The sequence below is a fragment of the Callorhinus ursinus genome, unplaced genomic scaffold (genome assembly GCF_003265705.2).
Source record: "Callorhinus ursinus isolate GAN/ISIS: 27379988/994484 unplaced genomic scaffold, GSC_fseal_2.0 scaffold88, whole genome shotgun sequence".
NCBI lineage: Eukaryota > Metazoa > Chordata > Mammalia > Carnivora > Otariidae > Callorhinus > Callorhinus ursinus.
Window position 1 is genome coordinate 1,741,659 of NW_027397150.1, and position 25,661 is coordinate 1,767,319.

Sequence of the window (25,661 nt, forward strand, 5' to 3'; positions counted from 1 at the left end):
TTTTCCAGATGTTCTTGAGCTTTATAGTAGAGTGGCTTCCAGGCAAGGTGTTTGAGAGCCTCTCACTTAGAGGTCACGAGCTAAGATCAGTCATCTGGGAACCTTTGCTACCATGGACCATCCCACAGGTATGCAAACCTCTAATGCCCTTATATTGCTTCTCTTTATATTTGGAAAACATAGAGTGGCTTCTCTTTGAATACCGACTAATATAATTAGGTGATAGGTAATCATTTTTCCTTTTTTGTGTATATATATATTAGCAAGAGGCCTCATCCCGGAGAGCTTTGTATGCCAGTCTACAACTGTTGGGATGTTTTGTCTTGAAGGCAGTAAGGAGTTTCTGGGGAACTGGAAGTGGGATCTGTGTTCTGTGAAAGTCACCACAACTGCGCAGAGGGGAAATGTGCAGAGGCTGGGATGGCGGAGGCCAGTCCAGACAACCATGGAGGTGACGTGCCCTGAGAAGATGCCACAGAGATGGGGTCTGGGTGGGAAGAAGTTCTTCTGGGGGGCTGGGGGGTGGGACAGGGTGGTCCATGGCTCCTTCCCCTTTCCCCCAAACTGCAGGGAGGCTGGAGGCACTTAAATTGAAGAATGAGACACCAGGCAATTTCTGGCATGCCCGGAACGTGCTTCATAGGTGGAGAGAGTGGAAAATGATGTTTCAAGAATTCCTCCAGAAAGGAAATCTGAGAACCAAGCCCTTCCTTGGAACAAAAACAGGAAAGTCACAATGTACATCTAAGCATATTTTTCTTGGACATCTTCCTAACGTGTAGATAAAGCAATAAACTGTCTCAATCAGGGACTGTGGGTGTTTCTAAATGACCTCAAGCTTCGACCCCGGCCAGTTAGGCCTCTGCCTGTGCTGGGCGGTTCCTTGGACCACCGCCCGCTCAGCCAAAGCTCCTCGGCTCCAGAGAGGAGACACCTAGACATGGCCTCTTGGGGTCATGTTGTAGGTGCTGCCAAGGGCTGTCAAGCAGAAGGGGGAACAGAGCTGCAGGACAAAGGGGTCTTACACCAGGGCTTCTCAGGCATAGGTGTGCAAATGAACCACCTGGGGATCTCACAGTTCTGGGACGGGGCCTGAGATCCTGCATTTCTCAAAGCCCCCAGGTGATGCCAAGGCTGCTCAACTGTGGGTTATAGTTTGAGAAAGGTCCAAGAGCAGTCAGAAGAACAGCCAGGCGATTGTTTAGGTGACCAGAGGGAATCAGATGTTGACCATTCCTGAACTCCCTGGATTCACTGTATTTGCTGCCTCTGCACTGGAAAACGGACCTGTTGCAGTCTACAGTGTGGGGCACTGAAGACTTAAAACAAGGGGGGAAGACACAAGAAATGAGACAACAATTCAGAAACCTCAAAGATCTAGTGTTGCAACCAGCATGTTAAGGATAAGAAAAGAAAGAAAAGAGGGCCTCTGCATTCCTTGTCTATTGCTACATAACACATTGCCACAAACTTAGTAAAGAAATACCCATTTATTATCTCACAGTTCTGTAGGTCAGAAGTCCGACTATAGTTTAGCTAGATCCTCTGCTCAGGGTCTCATCGGGCTGAAATCAAGACACCAGATGGGTGGCTACAACTATCATTGGGGGCTCCAGGTCCTTTTCCAAGCTCGTTCAGACACAGAATTCACTTCCTTGCAGTTGTAGGACTGAAGTCCCAGCTTTCTTGGTAACTGTCAGCTGGGGACCACTTCAGCTCCTGGAGGCCACCTCACCATGCGGCCCCCTTTAGCCGAGTAACATAACATAATCATGAGAGCCATATCCTTGCACGAAAGGGTGTGTGCCTTTGGAGTCATCTTAGAATTCTGCCAACCACAGCAACCTATGAGTGCCCATCTCACCCTGGAGATATTTCAACATAAGTGTAATCCCTTCATTTATTCTCATCAGGCTCCAAATCATCCTGTGACAATGGTGGTGGAAAGAGCAGCCTCCGTGTTGTGAGCACCAATGATGTGCCAGCACTTTGCTAGGGACTTTGCACATTTCTAGCGTATTCAGCCCTCTCAGCCCTTAATGATCTATATTATTGTAGACATCTATATTTGTTCTAGGAGACCTAGAACTTCTAAGTAACTTGGTCTAGCGACACAGTTTAGTGACCCAGTGACTTTTTATAGAATGGATTAGGTCCCAGTCTGGACCACCTGAGTGACCATTAATTTCCTCACCTAGAAACAGAGAGGTGAAGCCAGGAGATCTCCGAGGTTCCCTCCAATTTTGACAATTACTCCATATAAACTGCAATGCTGAGATGTTTGGTAATTTCTTCCTTTTGGATTCCAAGCAAAGCCAAGGCTGTAGCAGCATGAACAGTGGACATGAGAGAGCTCACCCGAAGGGTTTCCATCACACAGGTGGCTCTTAGCTACCTGAGTGTTCCCTCTTCTCTGATTCTGCTCTCCCCTGCCCGGGCTTGATAGCTTTGCACAAACCAAAGCCCAGCCACTTGTCCTTCCCCATCTCCAGCTCCCCTAATAACAGCTTCTGCTCTAAGGTGCCACCCCCCAACATCCCAACATGGAGTCTCCGTGTGCTCCTGGAATGCTCTAAAGGGAAGAATTAAAGTGCCACGAAGGTGATAGAATTGTCGGAAATACAAAACATCAACGGGTAAATTGTGAGATTTCAGTCATGGAATGTTCCATAACAGGGTACAAATCACAAATTTTTCAACAAGACGACAAAGAGAAATAAGGAAAAGCTATCAGTGCCATCTTGTGGAAAGACCTATATTAAAATGTCCAAGGTAATCTGGCCACACCCAGATCATGTCAAAACCTCCACTCACTGCTCATGATGTGCATCCAAGAGATGGCAGGATGGCTCCACTCTTTGTTTACAGCAATGGAGCTGATTGGTGGATGGTCCATTCTGATTGCCTACTTCTTGTGCCATGGCAGTTATTAAATAATTTGTATAGCATCCCTCACTATACGAATACCACAGAAATCCCCATAGCTCCAACACCACACACACACACACACACACACACACACACACACACACACACAACCCACAGTCAAGCTGTCTGCCTCAATCCTCTATAACATGACTCTCTATAACATGACTCTCCAAATGTGGGAACTTTACATTGACCTATCACAGCACCTCATCCCCAACAAATGTAAACATACGTGGACCACAGGTGCTTATGGTATAACTATCTCTTGCAAAAACAAAGTTGATTTTATTTCACTTCTTAAGTTGATTAGAAATTATTTCTCCTCCTTTCTTATATCTGAATATTACCCTCGTATTAGTTACCTGTTGTTGCATAAAAATTACCCCAAATTTGATGGCTTAAAATAATAAATAATTATTATCTCATAGTTTCTGTGGGTTAGGAATTCAGGAGCAGCTTAGCTGGGTGGTTCTGGCTCAGGGAATCCATGAGGTTACCGTCAAGATGCTGGCCATCTGAAGTCTCGATGGGGCTGGAGGATCCACTTCCAAAATAGCTAGCTCCCTCACGTGACATTGGCATGAAGGCTCAGTTCCCCACCACATAAATCTCTCCACAGGGCTCCTTGAGTGTCCTCACAACATGGCGTCTGGCTTCTCCAAGGCAAAAACCACAAGGCCTTTTATGACTTAACTTAAGAAGTCACATGCCATCACTTCCACCATATCCTACCAGTTACACTTCTATCAATGTGGGAAAGGACCAGACAAGGCAGGAGGTGGTTCCCTGGGACCATCTTGGAGGTGGGGCATCACACCACTGCCCTTCCTGTATCTAATTTCCAAATCATCAGGTTCCAGGTGTGAAATGTGTTTACACAAAGGAAGATCAGCACACTTAAGACACTGAGAATTCTGACTGCAGTCCAAGGGCCCCAGGAAACCAACTGCAAACAATCCTTTGCCTTGATGGGACAAAGAGGCCGGCTTGGAGCAAGGAATTCTCTGACTCTGGCTTCACCTCTAATTGCCACTGGCATCAAGCCAGTCTGGGAACTGGAAACAGAAATAGGTCAAAACATTTTTATGGACTGGGGAAGGGGGAGCTAGGATGTCCCAAAACTGTTCTGTTGAGCTTGTCAAGGAAAGTTACTTCTACTGTTTCATGATGGAAAGAACAAAACTCCTGTCTTCATACGACTTTTCTGGTGGTTCTTACCCAAGCTTATCTTTCCCCCACCGACTTCTTTAGCGCTTGTTATTTTTATTGCACAATTAACTTTTTTAATATATATTATCTGACTGTCTTTGATGAGTAATTTAGTGCTTTATTATATGTTATGAGAACAATTACATTGGAGTCTAAATCCTCTCAAGTATGTTGTAAATTCCTTCAAGTCGGGGAAATTAAGCTTATTACTCAGCTCACCAACAGTGTCAACAGACTGTTCTCCAGGAATGTGTCCCCCCTCAACACACTCACATACAGGCATTCACATACACCCTCAATCCCACACTTGCAGATGACAGAAGAGGAGCTCGACAAAGAGCAAGGCTTATTTATCCCTTATTACAAAAATAGTAATTAGACTTAGCCAGGATCATCCTGATACAGTCATTATTTCCTTAAAAACACAGACACGTAAAAAGTGCACCTTGAGAAGGTGCTACATGATGCCCCTTATGGTCCACAAACTCTTGCACTGAAGAAGAGACACATCGTGCATCATCCCATAGCCCCGGAGACTCGCGTACACCCCCAGAAACGTGCATTCACAGTCTCGCCTATGCATTCCTTTTTTTTTTTCCTTCATTTGCTCTTTTAACATTTTTGAGCACTGTTTATTAGATTTGTGGCTCCTACACTAAGAGATAACCCCAATCCAATAAAATAACTGGGAGTACGTATTTATACAAGGTGAGAAGTGAGCACAGATAAAGGCTAAATCTCCCTGAGGGTCAGGTAACATTTTATAGAGGAGAAAGGAAAGGATGATCAGTGTTGAATTGGCTGCGGGGAGGGGGTGGGGCGCGGAGGGGGCGCCGGGTCGGGCGCTGACACGGTTAAGTTACAGAGGTCTGAGCCAAAAAACCATCACAGAGTGGTTTTCCTTTCAGTTCGAGGCTCCCGGGCCCAAGACAAAACATTAAATAGCACCCTTGACCATGGGACACAGCCCAAGGCAAGGACACTGGGCCCTTTTCACCCAGGCTCTGTGGGAAGGGAGGGGCACAGCTGTAGAGAAGAAGGAAATTCCTACAGAGTGAGCCCGCTAACCTTTCTCTAAGGGAGGTCCAGGCAGGTGGAAGGATGCTCTCCTGCCCCTGCTGAGACCCGCACAAGCGGAAAGTCACAGTTAGGGGCTCAGGAGAGAGGAGAATCTCTGTCCCCCACCCCAGAAATGTCTTCCCTCTGAAAAAGATAGGCCTTGAGGTAAGGAGGCAAGGAAGCGCGCGCGGTGTGGGGAGTGATACGGGAAGTTTTTCTCTAATGAGTGAAGGCAGCGAAGAAAGGAGAGCAAGACAAAGGGACCAAGAAAGTTTCAACTTGGAAGGAGCACACGCCAGAGTCTTGTCTCCAAAATCAGATCAGCCAGAAACACTGGGGAGCCACAGCAGGCAAGGAGGGGAAGGAACAGATGTGGATGGGCAAGGAGATTGATCGGGAGTTGGTGGGAAATGGGAGTGCCAACAGGAAGGGCCTCCTCAAGGCTCAGATCGCAGAGAAGGGGGGGCAAGGGGGGATCATGCAGCTCCCGGCCCCTGGCGAGGGTAGGTGGGGGCAGTGCTTCAGCCTTGTCTGGTTAACTGGTAAGCGGATTTTCCACAGGGTCAGGGGAGCCTCCGAACTTGGGGGAAGAAAAATTCCTTTCCATTTTACTGGAACCAGAGATTTAAATGGTCAAATATGTGTCAGTGGCAGGTGGGGACAAGGGAAGGGAAGTACATCTTTATGGCTAAGTGCCCTGGGCTTGGATTCAGAGAGGCCTTGGCTTGCCAGCCCAGCCACAAATTAGTTGCGTGTCCTTGGCCAAGTTAACCAACTTGTCTAAGCCTCAGATTACGTGTGTACAAAAAAGACACAAAAATACGGTCCACATGTTGTTATTCCAGAAAGCCTTTGGCGCAGGGCCTGGTACATAAGCAAATTCAACAAGGGTTAACTATTTTCATAAGTATAATTAGTCTGCATCACTAGGAGCACATTGTTCAAATGAGGATACAGACGGGTCAGATCACAGCCAAGACGCCGTGTTCAGAGCTAGGTCTCTACCTCTACGAACAACACCAATGAACTCTGGTCTCCCCACCGGAGGGTGACTCAGAGAGCCTGGAAGTCATGAAATACTAAGAGAAATCCTGCAGTTGTTTAACACAGATGATATTTGGGAGTGTGAGGATGGCCATGTGAAGAGGCAGCATCCTCCCATTTAACTTCAGGAAATAATACTGGGCATTAAAAATGCTGGAGCCAGGCTGTCGGGTTTCAGATCCCCAGACCCTTAGTCACCTCACTCAAGCTCCTGAACCTCTCTGGAGCCTCAGTTTCCTCATCTGTAAAGTAGGGTTACTTAGATTACCTGCCTCGTGAGATTATTGTGGCAATTAAATGAGTTAACACAGGTAAAGTGCTAAGAATAGTGTCTGGCCTATAGCGAATGCTCAATAAACGTTCATTCTTATGTCGTGGGTTATCACTGGACTATAATTACTATCGCGGATAGGACTTCAGGGCGGCAGATGACAGCCCAGTATTTTTTAATAATCCCAGCAATGGAAAACGAGAATAGTCCTCCGCACAGCGGCGATCGCCCTCACTGGACAGGCTCAGCAAGTCACTGATAAGGACCGGTCAGTCACCGTAGAGGAGATTCCTCCCCCGAGGAGGAACCCTTGGGCGTCCACGGCGAAGAAAGTCAGACCCCAGGAGGCCAGGCCTGGGACAGCAGGGGCAGTGGACACTGGTGTAATAACTGCCACCGGCCGTCAGAGAGCAGCAGAGCCAGACCCCGGGTGGCCTCGTCCGCACTAGGCAATTCATCGTTCCCTCTGGGTTTGCCTCCCGGCCGTTTGGGTAGCTCCACCAATCCCCGTGCGCTCCGCTGCGGTAGTCCCGCCCAGTACTGAAACCCAACCAATCAACGAGGGCGCTGCTCCGGACCGGGGCCGGATCGCGGCGCCCGTCCTGTCACTCAGAGCCCCGCGGTCCGGCGCTTCAGCCCCGCCCCCGAGGCGGCTCAGCCAATCCCCGCGGCGGAGCGGGGCGTCGCCGGACGGGGCGCGGAGCCCACGTGGTCCCAGGGCGCGGGCGCCGGTAGGTGGCGCGGGGCCCGGGCGCGCGGGGCGCGGGGCCGGGGGAGGGCAGCGCGGTGGCGTGTTTTGCCGCGGCCATGGGCGTGCAGCCCCCCAACTTCTCGTGGGTGCTCCCGGGCAGGCTGGCGGGGCTGGCGCTGCCGCGGCTCCCCGCGCACTACCAGTTCCTGCTGGACCAGGGCGTGCGGCACCTGGTGTCCCTGACGGAGCGCGGGCCCCCGCACAGCGACAGCTGCACCGGCCTCACGCTGCACCGGCTGCGCATCCCGGACTTCTGCCCGCCGGCCCCCGAGCAGATCGACCGCTTCGTGCGGATCGTGGACGAGGCCAACGCGCGCGGGGAGGTCAGCGGGCGGGGCCTGCCGCGGTCCGCGGGGGACAGGGCGGGGACAGGCGGGCCGGGCCCGGAAGGGAGGGGGAGGCCGCGGGGAGGCGGCGAGGAGTGTGAGCTGGAGGGAGAAGGGGGGAAAGCAGAGGCTGTTGAGCGCTCTCCTGATGTCACTTCTCGCCCCTGAGAGCCTGAGAACCCTGCGAAGCCCTGGGCCTGTGGGAAGACCTGAGGCGGGCCCGAGGGGTGGGGCGGGCCTCAGGCTCCACCCCATCAAGCTCCCTCTTCCCAGGCCGTGGGGGTGCACTGCGCGCTGGGCTTCGGCCGCACTGGCACCATGCTGGCCTGCTACCTGGTGAAGGAGCGGGGCCTGGCTGCAGGAGATGCCGTCGCTGAAATCCGGCGCCTTCGACCCGGCTCCATCGAGACTTATGATCAGGAAAAAGCCGTCTTCCAGTTCTACCAGCGGACTAAATAAGGGGCCTCAGCTCCCGTCTGCGTCCCAGGCCCTGACCCACGTGTTCGGTGGGGCCAGAGACGCGGACACGCCCTGAAAGTTAAGCCCTCCGGCTCCTGCTGGCTCGGGAGACCTGAGTAGCCGTTCCCCGCAGGCCGGTCCTGACTGCAGAGATGGGTGCAGCCACACTGGGAGGTTGGGGGGTCCCTCCGCTGCCTCCCTGAATAAATAACTTACAAGAACGAGCCCACAGTGCGTAGCACCTTGCAGTTTACCAAGCATGCCCACACGTCAACGAATTTGAGCCTCACCCGAGCCCTGTGACCTGGGAATGGCAGCAAGGCCACCCCTGTTCTTTGGGTGAGGCAGCTAAGGCTCAGGCCCAAGGCCACACTTCTAGAAAGTGGAAGGGTGGGCCAGGCCTTCAGCCTCTCTAAGATGCTGAGACTCTTGTGTTCTCTGCTGACCTTTGATGTGTCTCCGGCGGAGCTGGTCAACCAAGAGGGCACAAATCCCCAGCAGCCCTGGGTGTCTGATGCTAACAGGCCGGGAGAGCCCCTGTGGACACAACCCCCCCAGTCCAGGCCCCCCCCTGCCCCTCGTGTGTCATCCTCTCGAGACAGAGAAGGCCTGCATGTTGTCCTCACAGATAACCACCATCTCCAGCTCCCAAGGGCTGGACACCCCTCACCAGCCTTGGGCTGCTCAGCCCCCCTGTGAGCAGCAGCCCCCTTACGCTGCCCCACAGCCTCGTGATACTATGACAGGCACGCATTCCAGATGCAGTGGAGACGGAGGGAGGAGGCCAGGGTCCCCCTGAGGCCCCCATCCCGTGTAGCCTAGGCCAGAGGCAGGCCTAAGGCACCTGCTCCTGACACATCTTCCTCCTTTCCACAGCCGCCCACCCAACTCAGCCCCCATCCAACACTCTCTCACGCGCTACCCCATCAGCCAGAGTCTCGCCATCTGTCTCTGGGAGTGGGAGACAGGCCGTAAGACGTCTCCCCCTTTCCTCTGAGGTGTGTCAGAGCTGAGGGCTCCATACTCCTCCCCGTTCCCTTGGTCCCTACCACCCAGCCAGGTGGGGGTGTGAGGGACCCCCAATTCCAGGCACAGAAGCCTCCCCACCCCACCTGCTGCTCCCCGGCAGCATCCCAGGCTGTTTGTTGGTGCAAACCAGAGACCCGTCCAAAGGGGAGTGTGTGTGTGTGTGTGTGTGTGTGTGTGTGTGTGTGTGTGTGCGCGCGCGCGCATGAAGTCAGGAAGCGTGCGGATGGCGCACTTCCTGAATCCCTTCCCTCCGCCTACCCGGGAGGCTTGAAGCTGCACCCCGGGCTGCACATCTGCTCTGATACTGCCCCACCAGGTGGGACAACAAGTCCTCACCCTCGCTGCCCTCCCTTCCTCCCGCGCTCCATCCTCCCCACATCTTCTGCACTGCAGGACAGGAGCCTGCCCTTCCCTTCCTCCCAAGGCTCCTTCAAAGGAGACAGAATATTTTTCTAACCCCATTAGAGCCCTGTGTGCAGCCTCCGTCCCCATAATTTAAGCAGATCTCCGCTGCCTCAAGAGTTCCTCCGGGAAATAAACATATAATTATGTGCTTAAGGAAATCGGTTTTTAAATAAGTAAGAGTTGACTTGAAATGGAAAACTCTGCCCTTATCCTTCTTCTACCTTGGGAGGTTAGCCTGAGGCTCCTTCTTGGCTCATCCCCACCCCCAAATGTTCTGCCTGCTCACCATCCCCTCTTCTGTATGTGGCCACCAACGACGGGTTACAGGCTAGCCGTGACCCTTCCCCAGTCTGCTTCACTGGGGGATGGCTGTGAGGAACGAGCCATCTCCACCGACACAGAACCTTCGCACTGACTCACACCAGGGTCTGTCAGCCTCACACTGCTGACATTTGGGGCTGGAGGCTTCTTTGTTGTGGGGCTGTCCTGTGTGCTGTGTGGTGTTTAGCAACATCTCGCCTCTGCTCACTAGACGCCAGTAGCATGGCTCCCCAAAAAATGTGACAGCAAGAATGTTCCCAGACATTGCCAGATGTCCTCCAGGAGAACAAAACTGGTCCCAGTCGAGAACCACTGCATCAAAGCAACAGGCACCAGGTGCAACGGTAAGCTTTCGTTTCCTATGGGAAAGTGCTCGGGAATTTCTCCCGTGGATGCACAAGTCTTGAGAGGGGAGAAAGGACCAAACACCGTCAAACGCTCTTACCTTCTCGAGCTGTGCCTGGTACCCAGCCCCAGCCCGTCCCCTCTAACCAGGGCAGGTTTTCAAGATGGTGACAGCATTAACTTTTGACATTCAGGAGGGTTTTATTCTCCATGAGCGGCTGGGGGGCACAGCTGCGGTGATACGGACTCGCACTCCCATGTCTTTAAAGTTCCGTTCGTGTTTATTCTCTGCACTGTGGCTTGAGTTCCCTGCTGAATGGAGGCTGTTAGATGGGAAAGACATCCCTCCATGTCATTCGGGTTCTACAGCCAGCACCTCCTTCGTTCCTCTCCCAGAGAATTGTTCTGATGCACAAGCAACTGGCATCAGGACAGGAGGGGTACCAGCCACTCTGAGACCGTTCCTCCCTGGCCTGGTCCTCCTACCTCCACTTCACCCCCAGCAAGCCCTCACACACAGGGGTTCTGCTCTGCGGGTCCTGGGTTCTGTGGCCACCTCCCAGGACTGTGTCCCAGCACACAGCCTTCTGCTGCGGAGATCAGCCTACATCCTGCCCACTCCCCCATCTCCCTTGGAGCTCGGCCTCCTCAGCACCCCTACTGGCTTCCCTAACACGTAGGGACCTGTCCCACGGGGCGGCTCATCACCCGTCCTCCCCAGGGGAAGGAAGCCCACTCCTCGTGCACGGTGCCCCCACCTGCCCCCCAGGACCCCTCCAGATCTTCCCAGGGAACTGATGAGCATGTCACAGGGGCTGGGATTTGATCCAAATCATGAACTATTTCCCAGAATGAACTGCACTCACTTGCCAAGCCTCCAGTCAAACCTTCTGCTGACTGTGTTGCCATTCTTTCCAAGAAGGACACTAATTTGGTCTCACAGGATCTTTTTGTCACAAAACAATACCAGTTACCACTAATGCCTTTCACACTTGGTGTGACTGTACTTTGTTTAGTTATATGGTTGCAACCGTCATATTTATGAAGCCCCTACCATATAGCAGGTGTTTTTACGTGCATCGCATTATATCATTTTATCCTTACAACCACTCTGCAAATCAGGTATTTTTCCCTTTTAATAGATAAACTGAGGTTTATCAAGCTGGCTGAGTTGCCCAGTGCCTCACAACTGCAGTGAAGGAGCTGGGATCACATCCAGACATCCCATCTGCTGGGGCGTCCCCCCAGCCCCAGGGACACAGGGCAGTCTGTCTTTACAGAGCTTGGCATCAAGGGCCATCTTACCAACTTAGCCTCCGATGTCCCCTCTCTCCATCCTCCTAGGAGGCCAGAGAATAAACATCTGACTGAGGCCAACACATCTGAGCTCTGGGTGGTGCTTTAAGATGCAGCCCAAGAATTTAAGTCCTGAATAGTGGGGCTGATGCATGAGGTGACTCTGTCACATCCACTACTACCTAACTCAGAGCAGGCATTGTCTTCACCCAGCATGACAATCTTGAGGTACACGTGAATGGCACTAAGCCCTTGCAAATGTCTTTTTGTGTCTGATGATTTATTAAAAACTCTAATATCCCTTCTGTTTTTGTTGTTGTTATTTGAGCCCTTAATGCATGCCAGGCTCCATGCCAAGTGCTCTATAGACGTTCGTTATCTCACTTAATCCTCAAAACAACCCTACGGACGAGGTCTTACTATAATGCCCAGGGCACATATGAGTAAACTGAGGTCTGGAGGGTTTGAGCAGCACACCCGGTCACATAGCTATAGCAGGATTCAAACCTGGGTTTATCCAAGTACAAAATGTCTTGTCTCTTGGGAGTGGAGAGGAGACTTGGCTGTCATGAGAAAGTACGCAGTAGCATGTGTGTCCCCCAGAAGCGAGGCACTGGGACTCACAGGCCGTCAGTGGGATCTGGGATCACCACCCCACACCAGACTGGGGCAGTGCCGCTCTGACCTGGGAGCGCTGAGTGCTGACCTGTGAGGCCGGCCACCACACCAACAGGGTTCCGCCTCAAGCCTCCCACACCATCAAAACTATAGTCCCCTATCAACTGAGAAATGAGTTATATGAGCACTTCTTCCATTACTTTTAAATTTTTCTCTGGCTATTATGGATTCAAGGCATACTCTTGAGAAGGCAGCATGCTTGTCCAAGCAAGCAGAAATTTGAGAAACACTTGGTGCACATCCACACCTGAAGTTGATGACTTATTTGCAACCTTGATAACCAAATCCTTTGTGCCAATAAATTCCTTAAATTGCTTCAACCACTCTCTCACCCTATTTTTCCCTTGACTTATTCTGTCACCATGGTTATGTGATCACGAAACAAATTGGTGATGTCATCTTGGAGCTTTCAATATGTGGGATTCAGTATGGCAAACGGTTCTGGGATTCTCCCCCTACCTTTTATACTAAAGATGCCTCTGTCTCTTCCTTACTAATATATATGGAGTAGGGACTCTGCTCTAAAACCAAGGTGGGATGTACGGACAGTACTCGCTGTGGCTGTCCCACAGGTGGGTGGCACTCCTCACCTCCTGCAGTGGGTTCTATGTGCCCTTTGGCTCCCCAAGCCTACTCTGAGCAAATTTGCCAATTTGCACGTTTTCTGTAGGCACCTTTGTGAGGCTGAGTTGGGGCTGGGTGCACCTCAGGCCATGAAATATAATTAAATAAAGTAACCACACTGGGATCAAGCCAGCAGAGAGAACTATGCCATTTTTGACCATGACCTGTGAGGCCCCAAGGAATCCAATCCCTTCTTCCATCTCCTTCCTCCCTCCCCTATAGCCCTTGTTCTCCCTGCTCTGCCTGTTTTGGGGTCCCCAAGACCATCCTCACTAGAAGGACTCACAGAAAATCTGTCATACTCTCAATGATGGCTCATTTTGGTGGGAGGATACAAGGATGATCAGCAAAGGGGAAGGGCGCACGGGGCAGAGTCCAAGCAAGCGGGCACGGGCTTCCAGGGGCATCACATGCACATACAACTCACCCAGCAATTGTGGAAGCATATAGATATTGCCCAATGATGCAGTTCCCCCGGGCCTAGGTGCCCCGGGTTGTTGTTGGGGGCAGGTCCCATGGGCACGCAGCCCCTGCAAGACTGACCTTGGCTGCTCAGGCTGCAGCCCCAGAGGTCAGCCTTGACACTGCCTGGCTCCAAGCAGCCTGGCATATACACAACCACACAGTGAGCACAGACCATCTGCCTGACCCAAGGTCTCAGGTCCACAGAGACCTTCTTATCAGGCAGGATGTCCCAAGAGTTCAGAGATCACCTCGCAGGAGCTGGTTGAGGGAAAGGCCTGACAACCTTGGGCTTGTGTAAGGTTTGGGCCAGCCATCCTGCTGAGTGGACTGGTCCCGCACATGGCTAGGCATTCTGCGCTCTCTCCACATGACAGTCAGGGCAGACTGCCTGGGAGGCATTTGTCCCCAGCTCTGCCCAGCTCCCAACTCCCACTCCCCACTGGTCTCAGTTTAACACCATTTCCCGGGGAAAGGTTTCCAACTGCCCCCACATATACTCCCACATATTCCCAAAGCATCTGTCATTCTACCTCGCGGGCCCTGGCTCACCTATGATTCATCTCATCGTTTAATGTCTTTCTTTCCTCCCAGAGTCTAAAGACCCTGGCCAGGCTGCTAGCACCCAGCACGATGCTTGGCACATGGGCACTCGGCAAACACATGACAATGGACCGACCATCTGCCCAGAGACGAAGAACTGGGCAGGATAAATCTAGGGGGTGCATCATCTAGTGGGGGATACGTGACACGTGCACACCCCTAAGTGTGTCGCGAAGATGCGATGCATAAGTACTTAAGCAGTGCTGGCATGATTAAAGAGATAAGAGGAGTGTGTCTGGTCAGATTCGGGAAGTTGCTCCTTCCATAAGAGGTGGAGAGCAGAGTCGGAGAACCTAAGGGAAATGTACAAACGGTGGCTGTTATTGAAACCACTGGTGGTCTGTGTCAGGTGCAGAGTCCATATAGGGAGGCTTAGAGAGGTGAGCAAAGTCAGTGGGTGGCCACGCGGGGCAAGGTGGGGGCGATGCTGGGAGTCTGTTGGCATGGAAGAGCTAAAAACCTCTCCCAGGGAGCAGCAGGAAACACAGGGTTGGATTCAGATGGTGGTGGGGGCCACAGAAGCTCGTGCCCAAGGGTCAGGGTTGTATCTGATCACCAGCGTGGAGGTGCCACGGGCCTCTGAGCAGAGGACACCTCACTAGGACCCATTTGTCTTAAGTTCCACCCTGACAGAATGGCCCCATTATGAGCGACAGGATGGTGCTTTATGATTTAACACTGCCAAAGAGAGACAAGGTCTCACCGCTGCTAATTTTTAAGACTTTCCAGAAGATACAAGTTAAGTAAGAAACTGCTTTCCCTACTTGCTGAAAGTTAATGACTATAAAGCTTTGCCAAAGAAAGTAAAGGGGTTGTTAAGTCAGAGTGCTCGCCCTCTGGGCTTGCAGGTTATGATTTTTTAATGCTTTTCAAATGGGAAAGGATCTCAAGCAAGTGTCATCCTTACATGCTGGAAATGTATCTTTCCAGTGGCAGCCAGCACGGCTCCCGCACACCCACTGCCCTGGCTGATTGGCTGGCATCACATCTCAATTCTTGGGCTGTTGCTGTATCCCAGTTGACTCAATTCAAAGGTCCGAAGGGGTGGTGGCCCTGATGCTGCATTCAGTCCAGTGCCCTGGTATTTGTTCCTATTGTCCCAAGGCCAAGGGCGCCTTGTGAACTCAAACTTTCTACCTTAGTTGTACCTTTTGCCCCAACCCCACCCTCCCATTATGTCTGTCCCCTGACCTACAAACTTGTCTTCTTTTGGCCCAATGGTGGTCAGTTTGTCAAGTATAGAGGAGCCAAGTGGACCGGATGGTATGTTCTCCAGTAGGTGCCGGGTATGGTGTGTGCCAAGGAGGAGCGGTCCCGGGGACGCCAAAGGCTGCTCCCACCACGGGAACACGCAGGTCCTCAGAGGAATCAAGGCAGCTGTGAACGCCAAAGCACCCTGAGCCCCGGAGCACTCTTGGCTGCCCCCCCCAGCTGGAGACCTGGAGAATAACAGACCAGCCTGAGCACCCAGGGAGCCCTCTCCTGCCCCTCACGGGAGACTAAAGAGCTCAAGATGGAACTAGGTAGGGACGGTGACGGTGAGCAGCCTCCACACTTTGCTCCTCAGTCCTTTGGATCCTGGATCCGGCCTGGCATGTGTGCTCAAAACCCTCCAGGAAGGGAAGGAGGCTGGGATTGCATGGAGAGCTCTAGGCGCATGCAGGTGTCAGGCTGCACCCTTGAGAGCTTAAGGGTGACCTTCAACCCACCCCAATCCACTTCTGCTCGTCTGATAACCCAGAAGCCGCAAAGGAAATCACGGGGGGTGGTCAGAAAGGAATTAGGGAAATGCAAATTAAAATAGCAGTAAGATGTGATTTTATATACATCAGGTTGGACACACACATATACCAAGTCTCAAAACACCAAAGTTGGCAAGGCTGGAGGAAAGGGAACTCTCAAGTTGCTGGAGGATATATAAATAGTTCAATAGCTTTGGAGAGTGATGTGGCCAGCTCACCGGAAAATTCCAGTCACTCCACATCTCTGTGTATATTCTGGACAAATTCTGCACGTGAGCAGCCTAGAACCATGTATGAGGCTGTTCATTTATTCATTAAACTCAATACAATGTATTGAACACCTACTGTATTCCAGGCACACTTCTAGGAGCTCAAAACCGAGCATGAACAAAATGTAAAAACCTCTGCCCTCATGAAGGGTATATACAGTGCTGTTTAAATGGCCAAAACCTGCAAACAAAAAAATTTAAAATATCCTGCTAGGAAAATGGATGAACGCCAAACTAGGTATATAGGCATAGATACATCTCGGAAGCAGAGCTGGGCACTTAAGAAACTTGCAGGGTATGTACTACAGAACCATTTGTGTGAATAAAAACAAACACTATTGTAAATTGCTTACAGATGCATACATAGTTCATAAAATTAATGCTTCGGCTACCCACCAAACCCAAACTTAGGGGCCTGCTGGAGGGTTGGGGGTGGGGAAGAGTTAGTGAAGGAATAGGGAGGAGAACTTCAAGCAAACTCTGGAATGTCTTATTTCCTCGAAAGGAAAATCGGAAGCAAATATATACGCTAAAATGCTAGCTTTGTACTTTGTGCACTTTACGCACATCCGTGTTTGTTTTCGCATCCTGGGTCCTTCTCAGTTTGAGCGCAAGGCGGGCAAGTTGTTGTTTTGTATTGCTTTCACTGTTTAGAAAAGAGTTGGTTGAGAGAAGGATTGAGGGCACATCCCCCCAGCGACCCAGGACCGGAGCGCCTCCACACAGCGTCTCTGGGGTCCGGCCCTCCAGGGCACCCGGCAGGTGCATGTGAGCCCGGGTCGCGGCGAGCTGGCGTGGCGCCCCCTCGCGGCGAGGCCGAGCGCGGCAGCCCCGACGGCGCCCAGTCCGCAGCAGGTGGCAGGTGCAACCCGGGAGAGCACCTGGCGCCCGCTGGTAAGGCTGGAGAGGCGCGAACGCTCTGCTTCCGAAATGCTGCTTTTAAGGGGCTACCCTGGAGAAACAAATACGAGCCAAAGGAGACGTGTACAAATGTTTTTCGCAGCGGTGTTTAGAATGGCCCAAAATAGAAAATGGCACCACTATCCATCATTAGGAGAATCGATAGTTAGAGGCATGTATCCGATGAAAGGCTGGTTGCGGTGGGAGCGACAGCTAGAGCCACGTGTGTCAGCCTGGACCCATCGCCCAAGCCATGCCCCATCCTCCCACAATAAAATACCATTTATGTAAACTTTAAACATGCCCCCATATACTATCTATTGTTAACGGACACACACGTGTAGTGAAAGTGTAGAAACAGACATGGCAATGAGGATACCAACTTCAGGGGTTACTTCTGGAAGGGAGACAGGAGGGGGGGTGGGACTTCAGCTGATTCCATACCACTTTATTAAGAAAACAAAAATCTAAAGCAAATGTGACATTTTGGAATTAAATAGAGCTGGGGAGTGGGTACCCAGGTGTTTGTGTTATCCGCTTTGATTTCCAGAGTGTTGAATACCGTTGCACACACACGGGCAGAGCCCAGAGGCAGAGGGAAGAGCCAGTGAGGGCCCAGAGGAGGGAGGAGCTGCGGTTGCTAGCAGAACCCAAGGGGCCTCCCGGCACAGAGGGAGAAGACGGTGGCCTCCCATAAGGCTGGAGAGGGAGACAGGGCCCAGCCTGCCCCGCAGGATACAAAGGGACATGGTTTAGTCTCTGGTGATGGAGAGACGGTGGGAGTTTTAAGCAGAGGGATATTTGCGTTGGTCTGTTTATATTGAGTGGGTCACTTCTTTCTTCCGTGTAGGAAATGCATGGGAACACGACCAGGGGCCGGGAAAAGAACGGAAGAGGCTCTCCCAGCAGCACTGGCTAAAGCTGTGGGGGCTCCCCGGGGGCGGTGGCAGTGAAGATGGGGAGGGTGAGGGGGATCTGAGGCACACTTTGTAGAGGACCCTATAGAGCTGGGGGAGAGATCCTGGTGAGGGTGACTCTGGAGTTTCTGCTGGACTCACGGCTGGCAGAGGAGGAGGGCAGCAGGGCAGAGGAGGGCACTGGAATGGGCCGTCTGTGTACCTGTCCATCCCCTGTGAGGAGGAGACTGCAGGGTTTTATTTGAGAAATGCTGCTACCCAAGGGCTGGAGGAGAGGCTACCTGTATATTCTAGTCTGAAGTCCACAGGAGAGGTTGGTCACATCAGGAAATAGGAATTTGCGGCCACCACATGTGGCTTAAAGCCACCGGACTCGGGCACAGTGGGCAGTGGACCAAAGGGAAGGGGAGGGGTGGGGAGGGCGCCCAGGACTGAACTTGGAGGACCCGTCCCCCCACCATGCAGTGTCAAGAAGAGGAGGATCTGGCCAACGGACTGAGAAGGAGCTGGAGGTGGGAGAAAGTCAGGAGGGGGCAGGATGGACTCCAGGAAAGAAAAGCCACTGGCGAGGGAAGCAGGGTTCAGCGTTGAAAATGCTGCCTCGCAGCTGGGTCATCAGAGGGCGGAGCTCTGCCCCTCGCAGCCACCACAACTGAGCCATTGTGATGCTGACCCAGGCGGGTCAGGGGTGTGGCGGTCAAAGCCAGACTTTCCAGGATGCCGGGTGACCCTTGAGAAACCGGGCACCAAAAGGAGGAGAGCAGCTGGGGGGAGCTGGAAGGGGGCCAGCGAGGCGGAGGGAGAGGTCCGTCTTGTAGGGGTGACATCTGTGCGTCCCTGTGCAGATGAGGACAGGAGCACAGAGTAGGACTGGTGGGAGGACAAGAGAGTAGGAAGGCAGGGAAGAGCGCTTTGGGCGGAGGGAGGCAGAGCGAAACCCAAGCGCCAGGACAGATGCAGCTGAGCCAGCCTTCCCTGTCCGCCTGCAAGTGCCATGCTCTTGCCCAAACATCTCATTGCCTCTTCTTAGTTTGTTCTTGTTCCCGGGCATTTGGCTCCCGGGGCCCAGCACGCAAAATCCTTTAGGGCCACCTCCCCTACATACACGTCTCACAGCCTTTCCACTTCCATTCTGGCTCCATGTCTACCCAGGGAGCTGGAGGAGAAAATGAGCAAACTGCAGAAAATGAAATCTGACCTATTATATGCATTCTGTATAAACGCATGAAATAGATTATGTTTGACAGTGGTAAACAGAGAACCCAAAAAAATCCAGTTTATCACTTTAATTATATATGCTTTTCTTCCTCGATCTCCAAGGAAGAATGCACCTCCATCCACTTCCAGCCCCTTCTGCAGAGCTGTTCCCTACTTCCTAAGCCCGCCTCCGGAGACCCCAGGTTCTGGCCAAGGCTGCCCTATCTGGAGCTGAGCAATGTGTAGTATGCTGCTCAGGATGATGCACGCAGGGAGGAAAGTAATGGGCGTGTAGATGCGAAAAGTAAGGGAATGGTGACGGGGGTGGACTCGTGATTCAAAGGAGCAGCACAGATGAAGTTAGCCTAGCATCCAAGTAACTCAGCACCTTTAGGTCAGGAAATACCACCTAAAAATGTACCGATTTAGGAAGAAGAGAATGAGAGGATGGGAGGGCTGAGGAGGGCACACGAGACCCCAGTTCAGCAGACCTCCCACCGCTCCCACACCGGAGCAGGGCCAACGTAGGATCCGCTTTCCATCAGTCTCCACCCCACACCCACCCTCTGTGGGTGCCAGGCACCAAAGGTACAGCAAAGAACAAGACAAACGTGGCTGGTGACCTCAGCAAGCCGGCAGTCCTGGGCGGTTGCATAAGGGAGGCGATCAATGCCGATGGACGGATGGACAGATGGACATGCTACTTGTGGGGACAGGATGTGTGGCACCTGACCCAGCCTGGCGGGGGGGGGGGGAGCACAGTGGTCAGGAATGTTATATGAACTGAAATCTGGGGCGTGATCCGGTTTTCGCCAGACTGGCAATGGGGGCGGACAGCGGGGAAATTACACACAACAGAAATACAGATTGTGTGTGCACGCGCGCACACACATGCACAGTAGCTGTCATACGAAAGGGTCCTATTCAGAACATTTTTGCTGAGCTCCTGTGCACTTTGGGGCAGATCAGAGTCATGATACCACGTTTCAGACTTGCACAGCAGGGTGGTGACTGGTGCTGCTAACCAACACGGGCAACATCAGAAAAGGACCAGGTTGGGAGGCAGAGGCTGGGTCCAGTCTTGACATGCTGAGTTTAAGGAGCCTTTGAGACCCTGTGCATATTATCCCATTGCTCAGTGTTCTGTTTGAATAGAACTTTCTCTATGTGCCCCAAAGCCAAACAGATCCGGAAGCATGGTGGGTATTCCTATATCAGGTCAGATTCCCCAACATAAAGGCAGCTGGTTGACTAAGTCGTTTCACACTCCAAACACGGGGTTACAGTCTGTGTTAGAGAGACACGCCTGGGACTCGTTGCCTTGGAGGCCATCACTTAGACCACGTGGTAGTTCGTGAGAGAGTGTAGAGTACAAAGAGAAAGGGCCTGGGGCCAGGGTCCGCAGAACTCACTCAAAGCTACCGGAGGAGAAAGGCTGAGAGAGCGCGCAGGAGTGGCCAGAGAGCGGGGATGAAACCGGGAGCGGCGTCCCGGGGCCCCGGGGCCCCGTGTTCAAGGAAGGACGGGGTGGTCCACAGGGACAATGGGGGCCAACAAACAGAGCGAGAGTGAACAGCCGTCTGCCGGATACACCGAGACAGAAAAGTTAGTATGACACTGGGAGTACGCGGCTCCTAAGAAGATGGAGGGCTAGGATTCTCTTCCGGGAGGAGAGCTGGGTGTACAGGGTGCCATGTGTGCAGCAGTGTGATCCTCTACATGCTACTAGAAATCAGAGGTCATCGATACCTCGTCACAGGTTGTACACCTGAGTTCAGTGACATTAAGCCACTGCCCCAGGTCCTCCACTTAGTAAGCCGCAGAATCTGGATTAGAACCCAGATCTTTCTGACTCCGGAACTCCTAACAGCTATGCTCTGGTGTATCTCGAATCTCATAGTGCGCGAGGCCTGGAGACACAGACAGGAATTAGACTTGGCCCTTGCGTTTGGGAGGTCACATACTGGAAATCGAGAAAGACAATAAAGCAATCGTGATGTGGCAAAATAGAATAATGGGGGCATTTAAAAAATACTTTAAGAGGCAGAAAGATTGTACTGAGTATAAGCAGGAGCTAAAAAAAGAAAGCCGGGGGGTGGGCGGGTAGAGAATGACCCGGTATTGAGCTCGCTAGCGCGGTGGCTGTCCATGTGGCCACAAGGGGTCGCTGCAGACCTGAGACACACACACACACACACACACACACACACCTCTCTCTCTCTCTCTCTCTCTCTCTCTCTCTCTCTCTCTCTCTCCCCCTCCCCCCACTGGCCCTTCAGGCTCCCTCCAGATGCTTCTAGAAGGAAGGTGGGGAAGGCGGGAGGGAGAGTGTGGTGATCAGATGCCTCCCAGTGAGCCCTCCCCCTGCAGGCCGGCCCAGACCTCCATCCCCAATCTGGCTCCACCCCCACCGACTCCCCTCTTCCGCATCTGTCCTAAGGACGAAGCTAGTAAAAGCCGGGGTGTGGCAGGTTCCGGGGGCTCCAGGCTTCCTGGCTGGCTTGCTCTCCGCAGCTGACCCCCATCAAGCACTTCCTACTCGAATGCTTACATTTAAATTAAGTAAAATTAAGAACAACTAAATTTCAGTTCCTCACTCTCACTGGCCGTTTCATTTCTTTTTTTTTTTTTTAAGAACTTATTTATTCACTTGACAGACACAGCGAGAGAGGGAACACACGCAGGGGAAGTGGGAGAGGGAGCACAAGCAGGGGAAGTGGGAGAGGGAGCACAAGCAGGGGAAGTGGGAGAGGGAGCACAAGCAGGGGAAGTGGGAGAGGGAGCACAAGCAGGGGAAGTGGGAGAGGGAGAAGCAGGCCTCCCGCTCAGCAGGCGCCCATTGCGGGACTCGATCCCAGGACCCTGGCATCATGACCTGAGCCGAAGGCAGATGCTTAACAACTGAGCCACCCAGGCGTCCCTCCCTGGCCGTTTCAAGTGTCGGGTGGCTACGTGGGGCTAGCAGACGCTGACCGGGTGGCCCAGAGAACATCTCCACCGTGCCGCAGGAAGCTCTAGTAGCACCACTCACATTTGTATCTCACTAGCCACCTTAGACACGAGGACCCTAAGGTCTCAGCAGGTTCAGGTCTGGAGCGAGGACTGAAGCTCAGAGGGACAGCTCCAGGGTCCACCACGCTGTCCCTATGCCCAGAGCTGCCCTCGATCCCGATTGCTGTGCTCTCCCCTCCATCTCATGTGAGGGGGACTGACTTCCCAGGGCTCAACAGCCACCATCCCTCAGGGCTGACCCTGACTGATGGGGACACCTGGGATTTAAGCACCCCCCCCCTTTTTGAAATTAAAGTGTAGTTGTCATACAGTATTATATTAGTTTTGGCTGTACAACAGAGGGAGTCACCAGCTCCATGCGTTATGAAGCCATCACAAGGATAAATGCAGCTACCATCTGTGGTCACCATACCAAGCAGTCATGTATTATTAACTATGTTCCCTATGCTGTACATTGTACCCCGTCATATTTATTCACAACTGCAAGTTTGTACCTTTTAATCTCCTTCCCCTATTTTGCCCTTCCCCCCAACCTCTTCCTCTGGCAACCACCAGATTGTTCTCTGTATTTATGAGTTTTTTCTGTTTTTAAGTTTGTTGTTGTTCATTTGTTTTGGTTTTTAGATTTCACATATAAGCAAAATCATACTGTATTTGTCTTTTTCTCTCTCTGACTTATTTCACTTAGCATGATACCCTCTGGGTCCATCCATGTTGTCAAAAATGGTAAGATTTCATTATTTTTATGGCTGAATAATATTCCATTGTGTATATATACCACATCTTCTTTACCCATTTATCTATCAATGGACCCTTAGGTTGCTTCCATAGTTTGGCTATTGTAAATAATGCTGCAATGAACATAGGGGTAACATATACCTTCTCAAATTAATGTGTTTGTATTCTTCAGATAAATACCCAGAAGTGGAATTGCTAGGTTGTATGGTATTTGTATTTTTAATTTTTTGAGGAACTTCCATACTGTTTTCCATATGCATCACTTTGCGTTCTCACCAACAGTGCACAAAGGTTCTCTTTTCTCCACATCCTTGCCAACATGTGTCTTTTGAATAAGGCCCTTCCAGCCAGGTGTGAGGTGGTATCTCATTCTGGTTCTGATTTACATTTCCTTGGTAATTAGTGATGTTGAGCATCTTTTCCTGTGTCTGTTAGCCACCTGTATGTCTTCTTTGAATAAACATCTGTTCAGATCCTCTGCCCATTTTTTAATTAGATTGTTCATATCTTTTATATATTAAGTTGTATGAGTTCTTTATATATGTTGCATATTAACCACTTACCAGTTATATCATTTGCAAGTATCATCTCCCAGTAGATTAACTTTTCATTTTGTTGATGGTTTCCTTCGCTGTGCAGAAGCTTTTTAGTTTGATGTCCCATTTGTTTAGTTTTTGTTTCCCTGGCCTGAGGAGACACATCCAAAAATATATTGATAAGGGGCACCTGGGTGGTTCAGATAAGTTAAGCATCTGACTCTTGATTTTGGCTCAGGTCATGATCTCAGGGTCCTGGGATCAAGCCCTGCACTGGGCTCCCTGCTCAGCGGAGATTCTGCATCTGTCCTTGTTCTCATCCTCTCTCTCTCTCTCTCTCTCTCTCTCTCTCTCTCAAATAAATAAATAAATAAATCTTAAAAAAATATATTGCTAAGACCAGTGTCCCAGACCTTACTACCTATGTTTTCCTCTAGGAGTTTTATGGTTTCTGGTCTTACATTTAAGTCTTTAATCCACTTTGAGTTTATTTTTGTGTATGGTGTAAGAAAGTGGTACAGTTTCATTCTTTTCCATGTAGCTATCAGGTTTTCCCAACACCATTTATTGAAGAGACTGTCTTTTTTTTCCCCATTGTATGTTCTTGCCTCCTTTGTCAAAGATTAATTGACCATATAAGTATGGGCTTATTTCTGGGTTGTCTATTCTGTTCCACTGATCCAAGTCTATTTTTCTGGCAGCACCATATTGTTTTGATTACTATAGCTTTGTAGTATCATTTGAAGTCAGTGAGCATAATGTCTCCCACTCTGTTCTTCCTCAAGATTGCTTTGGCTACTCAGGGACTTTTGTGGCTCTATACAATTTTTAGGATTATTTTTTCTAGTTCTATGAAAAATGCCATTGGTGTTTTGATAGAGATTGCATTGAATCTGTAGATTGCTTTGGGGGGTTTAGACATTTTAACAATATTAATCCTTCTAATCCATGAACATGAAATACCTTTCCATTTATTTGTGCCTTTTTCAATTTCCTTCATCAATGTCTTATAGTCTGCAGTGTGAAGGTCTCCTTGGTTAAATTTATTCCTATGTATTTTATTCTTTTTAATTCAATTGTAAATGGGATTATTTTCCTAATTTCTCTTTCTGATAGTTCATTATTAGTGTGTAGAAATGCAACAGATTTGTGTATATTATTTCTGTATTCTGCAACTTTGCTGTATTCCCTTATTAGTTCTAATAGTTTTTTGGTGGAGTCTTTAGGGTTTTCTGTATAGTATCATGTCTGCAAATAGTGACAGTTTTACTTCTTTTCTAACTTGGATGCCATTTATTTCTTTATCTTGTCTGATAGTTGTTGCTAGAACTTCCAATAATATGTTGAATAAAAATGGTGAGAATGGGAGTGTCTGGGTGGTGCAGTCAGTTAAGCATCCAACACTTGGTTTCGGCTCAAGTCGTGATCTCAGGGTCATGAGATCCAGCCCTATATCAAGCTCCACACTCTGTGCAGGGTCTACTGAAAACTTTCTCTCCCTCTCCCTGTCTCCCCCTTCATCACTCTCTCAAATAAATAAATAAATAAACAAATAAATAAATCTTATGGGAAAAAAATGGTGAGAATGGGCATTCTTGTCTTGTTCCTGATCTGAGAGGAAAAGCTTTCAGGTTTTTACTTCTGAGTATAATGTTAGCTGTGCATTAGTTATTATAAATGGCCTTTATTATTTTGAGGGATTTTCCCTCTATGCCCCCCTTGTTGAGATTTTTTATCATAAAATGATGTTGAATTTTATCAAATGCTTTTTCTGCATCTATTGAGATGATAATGACTTTTATCTTTCATTGTGTTAATGTGGTGTATCATGTTGGTTGATTTCTGCATATTGAAACATCCTTGCATCCCTGAAATAAGTCCCACTTTTACTGTATGGTCAAATTTGGTTTGCTAATATTTTGTTGAGAATTTTTGTACCAGTGTTCATCAGGGTTATTGGTCTGTAATTTGTGTGTGTGTGTGTGGTGCCTTTCTCTGATTTTGGTATCAAGGTAATGCTGACCTCATAAAATGAGTTTGGAAGTCCTCCTTCCTCTTCAACTTTTTGGAATAGTTTGAGAAAAATAGATATTAATTCTTCTTTAAATGTTCAGTAGAATTCACCCGTGAAGCCATCTTGTTCTGGACTTTTATTTATTGGAAGTTTTTTGATTGCTGACTCAATCTCCTTACTAGTGATCAGTCTGTTCAGATTTTCCATTTCTTCATGATTCGGTCTTGGAAGATTATATTTTTCTAAGAATTTATCCATTTCTTCAAGGTTGTCACATTTGTTGGCATATAATTTTTCGTAGTAGTTTCTTACAATCCTTTGTATTTCTGTGGTGTCAGTTGTAACTTCTCTTTAATTTCAGAGATTATTTGTTTGGCCACTCTCTTTTTTTCTTTTTTTTTCATGGTCTATAGCACCATAATTTATTTTTTTTAATTATTATGTTATGTTAATTAGGATACATTACATCATTAGTTTTTGACGTACTGTTCCATGATTCATTGTTTGCGTATAACACCCAGTGCTC

At 50.2% G+C, this 25,661-nt stretch overlaps 1 protein-coding gene across 1 annotated transcript; it reads left to right on the forward strand.

Moving 5' to 3' along the window:
- The first annotated feature begins 7,222 nt into the window (after window positions 1-7,222).
- DUSP23 (dual specificity phosphatase 23) lies at window positions 7,223-8,271 on the forward strand. Its single transcript, XM_025860698.2, has 2 exons — window positions 7,223-7,585; window positions 7,862-8,271. The coding sequence occupies exons 1-2, from the start codon at window positions 7,319-7,321 to the stop codon at window positions 8,045-8,047; spliced, it is 453 nt and encodes a 150-aa protein (XP_025716483.1). The 5' UTR covers window positions 7,223-7,318; the 3' UTR covers window positions 8,048-8,271.
- Window positions 8,272-25,661: the final 17,390 nt, after the last annotated feature.